Genomic DNA, 17,512 nt, shown 5'->3' with positions numbered 1-17,512 from the left:
TTACAAACCTCAAGAGTTGAGGAAGGTTTGCAAATTTGACAACTTACTTTTTGGCCTTCATCAAAATTTCACCTTTTGGCCTGTAAGCTTTCAAAAAATGATGAATAGAAATTTAAACACTGCAGACTTGGGGGTCATTTTTTGCACTTTCAAGATTTCCCTTTGCAAACATGATGGAAGATTTTATGTATATGTATTGTACTTGTTTTAGGGAAATTTAAGTGTTTTTATGGCACTTCCATGTACCTTGCCATTTTTGTTCAAACCATGTTAATTTTAAATAGCGAAAATCTTAGAAAAATGTTAGTTTCCATGCAGGTAAAGCTTGGCAAACACTTGCTCAACACTGCCAATAGGATTGATGTGCAGATTTTTCACTTATGCACAGTTGCCTTTCATTGAATTTTGCTATGATTTTCATAATTTTCAGTGTATTTTTTTCGTAATTCAAAATTTTGGTCTGGAAAATGGTGTTTTCCATTAAATTCTGTGAATTCTTCCAAATTCAAAGATTTTTTGTTTGTTTCCCATATCTCAAACAACTGGGAATTCTAATGTAGATTAAACTTGGGCAACACTTTTATAGAATGGTAGGTGGCATCATAATTTGCAAAAAAACATTTATTTGTTAAAACAGTCTAATATTGTGTCCAATCCCAAGCAAAACTGGTGCTTGGTAGTCTTTCACCAAACTTGACTCATACTTTTTAGAGGCTCTTAATCCCATGCTTATTTTGAACAGTATATATATATTTGTATTTTCATACTTAATGGAATTGATTGAGATAAAGTTTGATTGAATTTAATTGAAATAAGGCTAAATTGAAATTGATTGAAATAAATATGAATTGAATTGGATGAAATAAAGGTGAATGGAATTGATTGAAATAAAGTTAATTGAATTGAACTTAGATATATTTGAATCAATTGAAATAAAGTAAAATCAAATTGATTAAAATAAAGTTGAATTGAATTGAACTGCTTGGATTAAAGTTGAATCGAATTCAATTATATAAAATTGAATTGATTTGAATCTTAGATACATCTGGTCGTGTGTTGATCTGTGCCAGTGATGACAGGACGTGTGCTCAGCTAAGGGAGTATCTGTCTGATGGTTCCTATACCTTGCTTCAGAGACTATATTATAAAACACTAGGAGCAGGGCAGCCCTTCACTGCTACTGCTGCTCAGGTAGGTCTTCAGGAACTCTCCTAGTTGAAACTTATTATTTTATACCATATCAGTCTCTCCAAAGACTATGTGACCTTGTTGACTACTGAAGTCTCTTATTCCAATGGATTTTGTACACTGACCACCTGGTTCCCATAAGGCCTAAAATAAAATGGTTATGTTGCCCACATAAGCCTAATACAGGAGGGTTGGGTAGGTTGATCAATTTTTTTTAGCAGGTTCTTTGCCTAAATCTGACATTTTCTCACAAAAATATTTGGCATCTGCTTAAAAAAAAAAAATCCTGTCTTTTTTTTTTTCTGTTGGGGGGGGGGGCAATATACGGTCAGTCAGATGAGGGCATGATAACAATTTTTTTGGCCCCCTTACCAACAGATTAATCCTGACCTTTTATATTATTCCCCTCTTCAAAATGCATCAAACTCATTCCTCAATTATACTTTAAGAGTTGAAGTTATTTTTTGCAGATTTTACAATTCAAACATCACTAAAATGTCCACATCTGTAGTTTGCAATTGCTACTCATAAAAACAAATTCAAATTTGTGAAGAAAATGACTTTTAAATGTCCTGAATAAGCCACAAATCATGAAAATAAGAGTACACTAACATGTTGGCTGTTGGCGAGTCATGTTATGTGTAAAACGGACCCTAAGAAGAGCTTCCATTTGTACTTAACCATGAAAAGCCTTGAAAATGTACTTCATTTTATTTTATTTTTTTCTTGTACTTGTTATTAAACACTCCGTAGGGAGTTTGAGGATATACAATGTATGTCGTGTGCAGGAATGACTGACTAAATATGATGACTGGGGTAATAATAATAAAGGCCCATATTCTTAATTCTGGAGCCCGTAACACAAAGCTTAGCAATGATCGTAGAACATTTTTTACGATTGATTGCATTGACTACAATGTACAATCAATAGTGAAAATCAAGCTTACGATCAATCATTAACCTTTGTGTTACAGGACCCTGGTCTAACTGTGAATCTTATATTCACTATGCTTTTTCATCATGCTCCAATGGCAAATTAAAATTGATTCAGTATTTATTCTCTGACAAATATAAGTGACAGGAATTAGAGATGAGCTTATAGATCGAACCTGGTAGGTGTTTCATAAAGCTGTTTGTAAGTTAAGAGTGACTTTAAAATGACTGGTGATCCTTTCTTATGTGCTAAATGATCACCAATGAACATTTAATGGTGTATATCATTTATGACAAAAGAGGATCACCGGTCCTTCTTAAAGCCATTCTTAACTTACGAACAGCTTTATAAAATGGCCCCCTGTTCTGTTGAAGATTTGTTTCACAATTGGCTTTTCATGGTTCAAACACTTCAGACCAGAATTTACATAAAACCTGCATGGTGTTTCATAAATAAAGATGCTTGAAAGTCACGAGCAACTTTACCAGCGACTGGTGATCCCTTTTTTAGAAGCTAAATCAACACCAGTGTCAGTGAGAATTCACAGTAATTATTTACTAGAAAAAGGATCAGCAGTTGTTCGTAAAGTCTCTCGTATCTTACGAAGAGCTTTATAAAATGGCCCCCTGAGTTCAGAATACAGGCCATACAGTGTATGTCTTAAGTACTTCATGAATAACCAAATTATAATTGTAATTACATCTCTGCTCATTACCCTTTTATCATCAGGCTTCGGGCACATCAAGTTCTAATTTAGGAGGCAAGGATGCAAGAGGAAGGGGTAAAGGTGAAAGGTCAAGAGGGGGGAAGGTCAAGAGGAAGCATGAGGATCATGTCGTCACTCTGACCCAGTTAACAAGGAAATATGGTGGTGGTCAAGATGGCCAGGATGAGGATGGTGAAGCTGATGAGGTAAGCTAAAAAAGAGAAAAAAAGTATTTGTGTGCTTTGGTATGATTAAGATTAATTCTGCTTGAATAAAAAGAGAGTTGATTGATTGATTGATTGATGGATGGATGGATGGATGGAGTGAGTGAGTGAGTGAGTGAGTGAGTGAGTGAGTGAGTGAGTGATTGATTGATTGACCGATTGATTGATTGATTGATTGATTGATTGAGTGAGTGAGTGAGTGATTGATTGATTGATTTTATTTGCTTAGTCACATGTACATGCACAAGTCAAAACATGTATACAGTAGCATTAAAATCAGTATGCTTGAACAGGATAACCCATGAAAGCTCGAAAGCTTATTTCCAGTGGGGTCCTCAACATGTATAGAATTATAATAATAAAAGGTAAAATCTTACTATTTACTATTTTAATTAAGTTTAGTCAAGATCACATGTAAAATGGCCAGGATGAGGATGGTAAAGATGATGAGAAAAGTTGAAAAGGAAAAATTGTTTCCTTCTTTGTTAAGATTCGCAAACAGTGGTAACTCTTTTCTTTTAATTAACATTATATTTTCTAATTCTTAATATGTAATGATAATAATAATAGCTGGATTTATATAAAAAAGTTTCGCCAGAGGATACAAAGTGCAACTATTATTACCTCAGCTTTAGCTTGAGTTACCTCTCTGTCAGCGGCGCTCAGGGCATTCAAGGAATTAATCCTACAGGGTTCCCAAATCACCTGGGTTGAGTGCAGCACAGTGTAGATCAATTTATTGGTGAATGAAGGTACTTCATTGCTGCAGCATGGCTTTCCACTTTTTTCCATTTCAACTACTTTGATATTCTTTCTCCTAGGATGATTCTCAGAGGGCGAGGTTACCAAGCACCAGATCAATAGATGTTGATGAGGAGATACAGATATCATCAATAGAAGCATACTATGATATAGAGACCATACCCCTCACCGTGATACACCCGCTTCATGGTTGTAGGTAAGACCACACCCCTCACTGTGATACATCGCCTTCATGGTTGTAGGTAAGACCACACCCCTCACTGCTCAATGAGATACACCCCTCCATGGTTGTAGGCAAGACCACACCCCTCAATGTGATACACCCTCTCCATGGTTGTAGGTAAGACCACACCCCTCACTATGATACATCCCCCTCCATGGTTGTAGGTAAGACCACACCCCTCACTGTGATACACCGCCTCCATGATTGTAGGTAAGACCACACCCCCTCTCTTTGATACATCCCCCTCCATGGTTGTAGGTAAGACCACACCCCTCACCGTGATACACCCCCTTCATGGTTGTAGGCAAGACCGCACCCCTCACTGTGATACACCGCCTTCATGGTTGTAGGTAAGACCACACCCCCTCTCTTTGATACATCCCCCTCCATGGTTGTAGGTAAGACCACACCCCTCATCGTGATACACCCCCTTCATGGTTGTAGGCAAGACCACACCCCCTCTCTTTGATACATCCCTTCTGTGGTTGTAGTTAAGACCAGACCCCTCACTGTAATACACCTCTCCATGGTTGTAGGAACAGTAAGACCACACCCTTCACTGTGATACACCCCACTCTGTTTATTTGTTATCTCTGAAATTTCCTGACATTTTTAGGAGGTAGGAGAACATGAGTGTTTGGCTGACGAAAAGATAGTAAACATCCATATCTCTCTTTGTTGCCTATCGTTTCAGAGATCCTTACAGTTTAACAAAGACCCTACATGAAGTGGAACCAAGATATGTAATCCTTTATGATGCCGAGATCCAGTTTGTCAGACAGCTAGAAGTGAGTAAAGAATCTACCCTTGTCTACTCCTGTACCATACCATTCCTGTTACTAATATATTAATATCCCATGAAATTTTTATTCCATAGACAGGAAACTATTTAATTTCTGTCTCGCTTGCATAGCAACTATAGGCGCCACTTTTCCGACGGTGGTGGCAACGGCAGCGGCAATGGGGTCGTCTACATTAAGTTTTTGAAATGTCATCATAAGTAAGAAAGTATATGGACCTAGTTCATGAAACTTGGACATAAGGATAATCAGGTATTACCAACGAACGTAGAGGGCAGCAACACACGGCAGTGTTGCTTTTAGGAAGGTCCACTTCGCTCAGATTTTGTGACCATTTTCTCCCAGAGCACTTTTTTGGAAGATTGTAGAGTTGATTTTTTTCGTTGGTTCAATTTTTCTTTTTTTTATTGATAATGAAATCTCCAAGAAAATATGTTGAATAATATTTTTTAGCATATTTGTATTTTTTAAAAATTGTAAAACAAAAGGTAATCATGATTCTTGTAGTTTACATAGCAATAAAAATACATAGACTGATGACATTTGTGTTACCGTTCTTCTGCTTAATTTCGCTGCCCCTACCAAATCTACACAAGCTAACGCCAGAGCCAAGACCATGATGTTCTTGTCTGGCCGCGCCGAAACTTCCCCGGTCACCTGTACCTCGGTGCGCGTACTGCGCTGCGTGAATGATAATGCTGACTGCACTGCACTGGCATGATAATCTCGACGCGACTCGACTGAGCTAGATATGGAGTTGGTCTGTCATTGATGTGGCATTATGGCGGATGAGCAACGATAAATATTCAAGGTTAGAATTTTAATTTTCACTTACAGTGTAGATTGTAGTCTGAAAATCTAAAATAATTATGCTATATCCACAAATCCAACCCACATTTTGCAATCCATCAGGCAGGATCGAATACGACCACTAAACAGCAAAGCCAAGTCCCAGTCTATAAACGTTAGACAGAAATTATCTGGTTCAGTATCGAGCTATGTATATTCCGACGGGTCTTGACTTGAGACGAACTATCAAGGGGCGAAGGTTTATGTCACATCTACTATTTTTATTCCATAATTTTACAAAAATTTGTGTTAGCATATGCATGCAGCCCACCGTACCCTTCCTCAGCACCGACCGGCCCGGGGCGCTGGCGCGGTCATGCCAGCCATGGCGCTTGTATACTCAGAGGCGGTGCTGGATTGTGTAGGCGCATTATGGTGCAGCGAAATTTAGATGAAGACGTATCAACCTCACGTATACATATTGATATGCAAAGTCATAAAACTGTTGTCACTACCATGTAATATTTTATGAAAAATACAGGAATAAGTATTTCATATTTTTAAGCATGATATTTGATGTAAAAACATTTCAAGCAAAAATAATGATAAAGAGGAAATGAAAATAAATAAACTCTACAATCTACTAAAAAAGTGCTCTGAGAGGTTTTCGGTGGTCACAAAATGACTTGGCTAAATCCTGGTGAAATTAGCAGACTGGTTTATTTATGACAGAATTTAATCCTGTTTTACTGAAGATGTACAAAAAAATTGTGACAATAATTTAGTGATATGTTATTTTAAGAATGTGGTACATTATTATTCAATTTTTTATAGATTTTTTGTTTTCATTGTATTAATCTACTATTGTCATAATCTATTAGTTTACCTCTATTTTGCTGGCACTCCGTGAGTGTATTCAGAGCTGCCAAGTAGTACGATTTTTCCGTATTTAGTACGTTTTTGCAACCAAAATACGGCAGTACGTTTTTTCTTTAAAAAATACGTTTTTTGTATTAAAAAAAAAAAAAAAAAAAAATCTTTTTTTTTTTTTTTTTTTTTTTTTTTTTTACAAAATCGAAATTTATTGAGAAAAATCATCTCTATATGTCTCTATTTCATGAAACGTATACAACTATGGTTATTAGATCAATGTAATTTCAGGTAACTTGTTTTTTTTTTCAATCATTTTGTAAAAACCAGGGTGAGATAAACACAAGTTTCAATGTTTTTTTTTTTTCATCTGCAAGAGCAGTGCACATTTTAGCTTGCATGCAGCTTGAGCGCCGTGATGGGCGAGTGCGCCAAGCATTTTATTATGAAATACACTTTTTTGGGGAAAAATACAAAATATTTATCTCACACGGTAAAAATACTGATTTTTTTGTCAAAATACTGATTTTGGGAGATAAGAATACTGAAAATGCAAAATACAACTTGGCAGCTCTGTGTATTGTATCGGATCATGGTTTCGTTGGCATGACTACCAAATTGTTCGCGCACTTCATTTGTATGCGCGTATCGAGTGCACCTTCCTAATAGCAACACGCTTGTGTGTTGCTGCCCTCTACGTTCGTTGGTATTACTGAATATCCTGTCCGAGTTTCAGGTCATATGACCAAGGTCAAAGGTCATTTAGGGTCATTGAACTTTGGTCATGTTGGGGTTATTTGTTGATTACCATCATAACTTTGAAAGTTAATGGATCTGATTCATAAAACTTGGACATAAGGGTAATCAAGTATCACTGAACATCCTTCTTGAGTTTCAGGTGAACAACACATGAACAAGGTCAACGAACTTTGGTCATGTTGGGGGTATTTGTTGACTTGAATTGCCATTATAACTTTGACAGTATATAGATCTTGTTCATGAAATGTGGACATGAGGGTAATCAAATATCAATGATTGTCATGCAAGTCTTTGGTCACATGATCAAGGTCAAATGTCATGTAGGGTCAATGAACATACATGTAGTATTTTCTTATCATATGAATGGGTGTTTTTGATTTTTTTTTAATAATTATTCTGTAGTCATTTTCAAAGTCAGCACTGTTCCTATATTGAATCATGTAATGCAGGCGAGACTGCCAGAGGCGTTCCACTTGTTACTAATATCATTTGATGTTAAATCTGTTCCTGTACTTCTTCTTCGCAGTGTGGTTTTAGACCATCTGTATGTATCCATCCGTGCACAGAATGTATCACTTCGCGTATCACGTTTGTAAATTGCAAAGTTATATGTTTACTTTTTTATAATGTAATGATGTGGATCCTTGTTATTTGATAAACTACATATATCTTAATCTCAAAACTATGACGTGTCATTAAACTTTACTCATTATCTATTTGTTTTAGGCCAATTCGATGACTGTTTGTGTGTGTGCACACCCAATCATGTCATTAGGATCCACTTTGAAAATATAATACATACTATTGAGGCTGATGACAGTGTGTGTATGTTGATTGTTTATTCAGGTATTCAAGGCATGCAGACCCAACCATCCTCTCCGAGTGTACTTCCTCATCTACTCTGGATCCACAGAAGAACAGAAGTACCTCACCTCACTCAGGCAGGAGAAAAGTGCCTTCGAGAATCTCATCAAAGAGAAGTCTGTGAGCTCAAGTTCTTTTCTATTAATCTTGTGTTAGCACAAATTTTTAATGAGATGTTTTTCATGGCTGGTCATAAAAGACCCTGTTTGTGGCATTCCCATAGTCATGGTTTTGTTAACCCTGGGTTAACTTTGACCACACTTTTGGTATGAAGTGGCAGTTGCCAACTCATTCACTAAATACAAATTATTCTAATTTTGATGCAAAACTCTTTCTCAGAAATAATGGTGTTGTGAAATGAGAAGAATAGGAGTATACAATGAATTCTAATGAATGAATTGGTACGTTATTATTTGCTATGAATAATAGAAGAAATAAGATAAATCTCCGGACATATAATCACAAGATCTTAGGTTCAGTTCCCATTGCAGCACTTCCTTCTTGGTGGGGGCATCATGGTCTAGTAGTTAAGACTCTCGTCTTTTAATCTTAGGGACGAGGATTTGATTCCAAGCCATTGCATGTTTTCCTTTAGCAAGAAATTTACCCACATTGTGCTGCACTCAATCCAGGTGAGGTAAATGGGTACCAGTAGGAAGTAATTCCTCAAAAAGCTGTGAGCACCGGAATCGGTGGACTAGCTAGCTGGGGTAATATAGGAGCGCCTTGAGCACCTAACAAGGTGGATATGTGCGCAATACAATACTTTATTATTTATTATTTCATTCTTGGGAAAGGTGTTTATCTACATTTACCTCTCTCCACCCTGGTGTAGTAAATGGGTACCCGGTAGGAAGGAATTCCTGCAATGCTAGAGCTCCTGATCAGGGTAGCCGTGCTAAAGCAGCACTTGGAAACATTGTATTAAATGCTTTGTAAATGTTGCATATTATTATTTTATTTATTGTTATTATTTTTTTCAGACTATGGTACTTCCTGCTGATATAGATGGGAAGGACGACACCTCCAGTCAGCTGTCACGTGACCCAACGTTACCATCGGCATCCAGCTCTAGGAACGCTGGAGGTCAGGCAATGGTGACGCAAGGCCAGAAAAAGGTTGGTTTGCTCAAATTTTGCATTAAGCTCAACATATGTCCATTATAAAAAGCGATTGGAAAAAAGGGGTAAGTGTGTTCAGATTTAGCATTTTATCCAAACTAAATCAATAAATGAGATTAGAATGTTCTTATTGTAGTTCATTGAGATATTTAACTCAAATATAAGTTAAATAAGGTTGGTATTTATTAAACATTAGTTCTCTGTCAAAGGATTACTTTTAAAATACTTAAAACCTGGTTAATTTGCTGCTTGAGCTCATGCTTCATTATATGCAATTAAGATGACATGTTTCACAGCAAAAGGGATTTTTATGAAATTATTAAACCCTGCAAAACATTTGTACAATTTTTGGCATTACTCCCATGTGTTTAAGATCGCATGTTCAATCTGTAATGAAAATCATATGTCAGAAGAAATTGGAAACAGTGGGATTTATTTTTTCATAAAACGTGTTTATGAAAAATATTTGTTGTTATTTCAGGTGATTGTTGACATGAGAGAGTTCCGGAGTGAGTTACCATCGTTGATTCATAAGAGAGGTATTGACATTGAACCAGTCACTTTAGAGGTATGTCTATGAGATCTCTTCGTGCTTCAGAATTGACTGACTTAAAAAACATTTCTATTTTAAAATTACCAGTCACTGTTAGTTTTCTTCTTCAGTTCAAATTATCATCATATGTTTTAAAATTCTTTTAGTCTCATCATCACACTTTGATCAGGTAGTCAGACGTCTGTGAGTTTTTGTCTCGCCTGCATAGCAGACCGAGACTATAGGCGCCGCTTTTCCGACGGCGGCGGCGGCGTCAACATCAAATCTTAACCTAAGGTTAAGTTTTTGAAATGACATCATAACTTAGAAAGTATATGGACCTAGTTCATGAAACTTGGACATAAGGTTAATCAAGTATTACTGAACATCCTGCCTGAGTTTCAGGTCACATGACCAAGGTCAAAGGTCATTTAGGGTCAATGAACTTAGACCATGTTGGGAGAATTATTTTCAAAATCTTAACCGAAAGTTAAGTTTTTGAAATGACATCATAACGTAGAAAGTATATAGACCTAGTTCATGAAACTTGGGCATAAGGTTAATCAAGTATTAGTGAACATCCTGTCTGAGTTTCAGGTCACATGACCAAGGTCAAAGGTCATTTAGGGTCAATGAACTTTGGCCAAGTTGGGGGTATTTGTTGAATTACCATCATAACTTTGAAAATTTATGGATCTAGTTCATGAAACTTGGACATTAGGTTAATCAAGTACCACTGAATATCCTGTGCGAGTTTCAGGTCACATGACCATGGTCAATGGTAATTTAAGGTCAATGAACTTTGGCCATGTTGGGGGTATTTGTTAAATTACCATTCTAACTCTGAAAGTTTATGGATCTAGTTCATAAAACTTGGACATAAGAGTAATCAAGTATCACTGAACATCCTGTACGAGTTTCAGGTCACATGACCATGGTCAAAGGTCATTAAAGGTCAATGAACTTTGGCCGTGTTTGGGTAATTGTTGAATTGCCATCATAACATTGGATAGTTTATGGATAGAGTGAATGAAATGTGGACATGGGTGTAGTTGACAAGTCTTAAGTCACCGTTCAAATGTCATTTATGGTCAATGAATGTGGTATTATGTCATTATATGAATGGTATTTTTGTGAATGATTATTTTATAGTAGTTTTCAAAGTTAGCACTACTGCTATATTAAATCGCGTAATGCAGGCGAGACTGCAAGAGGCGTTCCACTTGTTATCCATTAGAATTGACTTGATAATTATTTCTCTAAAATGCATTTTGATAAAAATAAATATCTAGAATAGACAACCAGGATTTTTATTTTATATGTTGGACATCTTGGAGGTCTTTGTAAAAAACTGGTGAACCAGGGCCCTGTCTTACAAGGAGTTACGATTAATCCGATCAATCGCAACTATGGAAAGCCAGCAAAGTTAACATGAAATGCATGTTTGTTAAAAAAAATTCTAGATATGAATGCATATCCATAAATTCATTGATTTCTTGACAATTTGGTTTGTTCTCCTTTGTTTAATCCTAACTAGGCCGGGCTTTTTTGGCTGTTCTGTGGCCGGGGGGGGGGGGTTGATTCAACCCCCCCCTGAGATCTCAGCCGCCAATCGCGCGAGCGCCGCAAAAATTTGCACGCTGGTAGTGTGCGATGTAATCTACAAGGCTGTATGGTAAAATTTTCCAAAATAATGAGATTTCATTTTATATGAATTAATTATGCTAATTTATGCATAAATCATACTTTTTGCTCTAATTCACTAAATAAAGCTCCTAGAATGCTAATTTTTGGTAAAAAATATTCTTTGTAGCATTCTTAACAATGGCAATTGAAAAAAACTTCGGTTTGGAAATCAATTTCCTATGTATTTTATTGTTTTATGAATTTCTTATGTATTTCTTTGTTTTTCAACCTTTTGTTTTTCTTTGTTTTTTTCACCAGATTTATTGCACAACTTTTTTGAAGCATAATTATGCTAAAATCAATTGCTTTCAGCTGTATAAAGTAAAAATAATCATATCTTTATGAATAAGATGAGAAAACTCAATTTGCATTGACTTTGTACACTAAATCACGTTTTGGAACAATTTTTGGTCTGACATGCACTTACAAAATGTTGCGTAATTTCGGAACCGCGTACCCGGGGGTCTTAAATTTGGTCTCAAAAGATGCGCGAGACTTAAAAGTATAAACTCTGTGAGTGGCGCGGTCAAAAAATTTCGCGCGGCGGAATGATCGCAGAAAATGTTGAGGGGGGGTTGATTCAACCCCCCCCCCCGGCCATTTTAGGGTTAAGAAGGCCATTTTGCAAATTTCCTGTAGAAAAAAGAGTTACGATCGGATCAATCGTAACTCTTTGTAAGACGGGGCCCAGGACAGCTGTTTGTCGTAAGATTCTGAGCTGTTGAAAAATTGCAAATATGTCAGTTGTCCAGAGTGAGGACACCATTTTTCGACGACTGCTTTGTCATGATAGGTTTTTACAATAGATTTTCTCTGTTGTTGAATCCATCCCCGTTGCAATTGCAAAAACTCTCTCATATTCATAACAGAAGCCCTAAATCTTTACCATTGCTAGGTTGTGAAAAGAACTTGAAATTTGTTCCCTTTTTTACTTCCAGGTTGGAGACTACATCTTAACCCCCGACATCTGTGTAGAACGTAAGAGTATCAGTGATCTGATTGGTTCGTTAGCTAGTGGTAGACTCTATAACCAGGCCCTTTCTATGACTAGATTCTACAAGAGACCCGTACTACTCATTGAATTCAATCCAAATAAATCATTTGCTCTCCAGGTAATTTGTTCACATACATCAATCTTGCTTTTATAAAATTAAAATATTTTGATATAATTCAAAATTCTTTGTATTTTTCTTCATCCAAGGTAAATCTTTGATTTCTGTGATTGATTTTAATGTAGGACTCTTTTTAAACATTCATTTTGACGTATTGCATTTCTTGTCGTACATTTTGTAAATGGTTACAGAATAGGATGCAGAATAAACCCTTTGTCGTACATGTACTTTGAATGCTTTTACAAAGCTATTTTCTAAATCATTGTAATTTTGCCTGAGTCAAATGCATATCTTGGATTAATATGACAGATTTGAATGTTGATAAACATTTAAATTGATGTATTACAATACTTGTTTTGCATTGTATCAAAGATGACAGAATGAGCTTTTGCAATTGAATGCTGTCACAAAGCTTTCAATGTTCACCATAAACCATGTAACTTTTCAGGGATGCTTACTTGAATCCATTGCCTCATATTTACTGCCATATACATTAATTTTCAACAGTAGTTTTTTTCTATTTCACTAAATGAAAAATCCCTGTAATGTGTGTAACAGTACTTAGAAGTTGTCCTTTCATCTATGCCTTTAAGTACTTTAGAATGAATAAATTAATGAATTTATTACCTTAAATAAGCAAGTCATAGCTGATTAGTACATTTGATTGGTATAAAGACTCTATTGAAATAGCAAGTTCTGCTAGTGAGACGTAGGGTTCTTATAATGAAATGTATTACAACAGATTCTCTATTTTTATCTAAATATCCGACAGACTCAGTCCACCATGTCGAATGAGATCTCCTACCAGAATCTATCATCTAAGTTGACGTTACTAACCCTTCACTTTCCAAAGCTTCGCATCCTCTGGTGTCCAAGTCCTCATTCTACAGCAGAACTCTTTGAAGAACTCAAGGTAGGAACTCACAACTACTTTCATATCATCCTCTACCATAGAATAATCATCCTCATCATCTATCAAGTTCTGCATGTCTATTTCTCACTCCCTTTTCTTAGTTTACATACAAGACTCTCTTATGACACCTAACTCCGCAACCGTATGTCACTTTTCAACCAAACTTTGATGGTAGATGGACTTGGGGGACCTGCATCTTATGCTGCAGTCGGAGGTCACATGGTAAGGTCAAAGGTCATTTTCAGGTCAACATTAAAGTTTACATGCAAGACTCTCTTATGACACCTAACTCCGCAACCCTAAGTCACTTTTCAACCAAACTTTGATGGTAGATGGACTTGGGGGACCTGCATATTATGCTGCAGTCGGAGGTCACATGGTAAGGTCAAAGGTCATTTTCAGGTCAACGTTAAAGTTTACATGCAAGACTCTCTTATGACACCTAACTCCGCAACCGTAAGTCACTTTTCAACTAAACTTGGAAGGTAGATGGACTTGGGGGACCTGCATGTTATGCTGCAGTCGGAGGTCACATGGTAAGGTCAAAGGTCATTTTCAGGTCAACGTTAAAGTTTACATGCAAGACTCTTATGACACCTAACTCCGCTACCGTAAGTCACTTTTCAACCAAACTTGAATGGTAGATGGACTTGGGGAACCTGCATGTTATGCTGCAGTCGGAGGTCAGATGGTAAGGTCAAAGGTCATTTTCAGGTCAACGCTAAAGTTTACATGCAAGATCGACTCTCTTATGACACCTAACTCCGCAACCGTAAGTAACTTTTCAACCAAACTTGAATGGTAGATGTACTTAGGCGACCTGCATGCATTGGCGGCGGAGCAAAGGATTATCTTTTGTGTTTGGGGGGACGCAACAATACGCGTCCCCCCCCCCCCCCAACACAAAAGATAATCTTCTGCTCTGCCGCCAATGCCTGCATGTAATGCTGCAGTCAGAGGTCACATGTTAAGGTCAAAGGTTATTTTCGGGTCAACATTAAAGTTTACTTGCAAGACTTTTATGACAAGTTTTATTCCATCCCAGTCATTTCACAATGAAGTTTTTTTCGATACAATTCTGTTGCGTGCCCTTGCAAATCACGATATTTCTGGTTATTTTCATTAATGGGCGAGACACAAAATCGCTTTTGCCTTGTTGTATCCTCCTCACCCCCCCCCCTTGTTTTTCCCTAAGTTTTGTTTGTAGATGTGATGTATGATTATGACCTAACATTTTAGGGTATGCATTCAACTTGCATTACACCTTATTTCCTGCAGTGTAGAGATTCGATATCTAGGTCTTGTTCCTACTAAGAAGCGAGATTGATTCAATTAAAATCAATTGTGGAAAGCCAGCAACATCATAATCTATAATGTCCATGCCCTTCAAAATCGTATCCTCTAAATATGACAAGTACATACGCATTGTCATTGTTTGGTCAATCAGTGTCATCAGAAAGGACTTTCAATACTCTACTGCCCGGACAGTTATTACTATGTTAAAATGATATTATCTCGTTCATTTCATTTCATCTTTATTTCATAAGCCAATCAAATTAGGTTGATAAAAACAACATAAATACATATAACATTTCAATTACAATGTACATAATGATGTAGCAGCTCATCACAGATTGTCCAAAGTAGTTGCTCATCTTGACAATGTGTTACCTGCTTTACACCGTCCGCCTTCTTTTTATAGTAGAATGTGCTCGACCTTTCCCTCTTCAATATACTTTCCTTATAATGATAATTAAAATAATATTGCATTTGTAGAGCACTCAATATCAAGATCTCTAAGCGCTTTACATTAATTAGAAGAATGATTGAATTACAATTATTTAACATTCTACATTATTATGCTAACATTAGATACACATTACATGACATATCATTACAAGGTATAATACTATTAAAATAAACAAAGCTATATTATTAAACTTCATTAATTACAACAATTAAAACTACAAGAGTGAGAATAGATAATGTTTTGATAGATTTCTTGAAATTGTCTATTGAGGTTGCTACACGTAGTTGGGGAGGTGGAGAGTTCCAGAAATATGATGCAAGATTTGTGAAGGCACGTTCTCTGTAGTACTTCCTATTGACTCTGGGAGCTTGGAGAATGTTTAGATTGACAGACAGGAGATTTCTGTTTGGTACGTAGTGATTGATGAGGTGTGAGATGTAGGAAGGAGAGTAACCATTCAATGCTTTGAAGACTAAGAGAAGGATTTTGTACTGGATATGTAGTCAAACTTTTAAGGGTCTCTACCATCTTGGTCTTCTCACTAGCAATTGCATTAGCCAACTTTAACTCTTTCTCCAGTTGTTGAATTTTGGACTTGGATGTCTCAAGTTGGGATGTCATGGACGCTGCCAATAGGTCAGAAGTATGTAAAGATTAAAGACACTTAGCTTTACCTGGCATTGTCGTTCCATAAGGTCTAGGAATAGCCTCAGGATGTGGATTCATCTGAGAGTGTACAAACAGGAAAAGCAAACTGCTCTTCAAGGAAGAGCTTCAACTTATTTGCCTATGCTCCTCAGTTTTTGTTTCTCGTGAGACACTTGTGCTTGTCATACATCCGAAGTAGCTTCTTGTTGATGTTATATACAGGAATATCTGGCTTCATTTTCTGAAGCCATTCTGTGGTTTTGTTGACTGTTAAGTTTGTTAATTTCTCAATTATGCAGCCAATGCTGATACCTTCAGCACTGGCCATTTTGATGAATTTGGAAGTGGTACTTACATGTAGAAGAATCAACTTCTCTACTGCCCAGACAGTTATTACTATATTAAAATAATGAAGATCAAAATCACATTCTCATGATCATATCCTCTAGTTGGTCTTGCTCTTTTGTGCCGGGATGCTCTTCATAAAATTCCTTAATCAGTACATCATATACAATGTCTGACATCAGCAAAAAAAAAGTTTAAGATCTACACTTTTCTTAAATGGGTAGACAGTGAATGCATACTGAAGTGATAGTAAGAAAGCTTGATAACAGGGTACCGGTACTCTTTTTCTGTACAGTTCTTCATTGATTCAATGGCAGCAAGCAATTCCATGTTCTCCTTGGAGATCATATCCTCTAGTTGGTCTAGTTCTTTTTTACTGGCATGCTCTTCCTGAAATTCCTTAATCAGTGCATCATATACAATGTTTAAGATCTACACTTTCGTCAAATGTGTAGACAGTGAATGCCTTCTGAAGTGATACATGTAGTAGGAAAGCTTGCATAACAGAGTACTCCTTTTTTGTACAGTTCTTCATTGATTCAATGGCAGCAAGCAATACCCTGTTCTCCTTTGAGATCATATCCTCTAGTTGGTCTAGTTCTTTTGTGCTGGGATGCTCTTCTTGAAATTCCTTAATCAGTGCATCATATACAATGTCTGACATCAGCAAAAATGTTTGAGATCTACACTTTCCTCAAATGTGTAGACAATGAATGCCTTCTGAAGTGATAGTAGGAAAGCTTGCATAACAGGGTACTCTTTTTCTGTACAGTTCTTCATTGATTCAGTAGCAGCAAGCAATACTTTTTTTTCCTTGGAGTTCTTGAATCTCAAGACTAGATCATGCAATATCTGAACTTTGCAATTTTACTCGAACAGTATCTCATTGACCATATTGCTCTTTTTACTTGCCGAACAACGAATAACACTTATACAATGATAATACCAAGAAGTTTATTTCTCAACTTCAGATCGGTAGGTCAGAGCCTGATGCAGCTGTAGCAGCTAGTATCACTGTTGAAGAAGAAGGAGCAGGAGAAGGGGGCAATGAATCCTCCCCTCTTACCAAACAGATGTACAACCATGGTCCTTATGATATGCTCCTCAAACTACCTGGCATTAATATCAAGAACTGCTGGTAAGTTGGGAGAAAATGTGACACAGGAAATGTTTAATTCCAATCCAATCCAAAGGTCATTTGATATAGTGCCTTTTCCTTTCGGTGACAGAGTGCCGCGCTGTTATTTTTTAAATGTCTTTTTGTTGTGACAACTTTGCATTATTAA

General features: G+C 36.7%; 1 protein-coding gene across 1 annotated transcript in view; it reads left to right on the top strand.

The window, feature by feature from the left end:
* LOC129271029 (DNA repair endonuclease XPF-like) overlaps positions 1-17,512 on the top strand; it is a 41,178-nt gene that overhangs the window by 21,154 nt on the left and 2,512 nt on the right. The window contains exons 14-23 of the mRNA XM_064107136.1: positions 1,040-1,191; positions 2,852-3,034; positions 3,874-4,010; positions 4,732-4,825; positions 8,102-8,239; positions 9,103-9,237; positions 9,722-9,808; positions 12,397-12,570; positions 13,343-13,483; positions 17,198-17,364. Of these exons, the coding sequence (XP_063963206.1) occupies positions 1,040-1,191; positions 2,852-3,034; positions 3,874-4,010; positions 4,732-4,825; positions 8,102-8,239; positions 9,103-9,237; positions 9,722-9,808; positions 12,397-12,570; positions 13,343-13,483; positions 17,198-17,364 (1,408 nt within the window). The remainder of the gene's footprint in view (positions 1-1,039; positions 1,192-2,851; positions 3,035-3,873; positions 4,011-4,731; positions 4,826-8,101; positions 8,240-9,102; positions 9,238-9,721; positions 9,809-12,396; positions 12,571-13,342; positions 13,484-17,197; positions 17,365-17,512) is intronic.

This window comes from Lytechinus pictus, chromosome 11, assembly GCF_037042905.1.
Source record: "Lytechinus pictus isolate F3 Inbred chromosome 11, Lp3.0, whole genome shotgun sequence".
Taxonomy (NCBI): domain Eukaryota; kingdom Metazoa; phylum Echinodermata; class Echinoidea; order Temnopleuroida; family Toxopneustidae; genus Lytechinus; species Lytechinus pictus.
The sequence above is the reverse complement of the archived record's forward strand: the minus strand, read 5'-3'. Positions and strand labels throughout refer to the sequence as shown.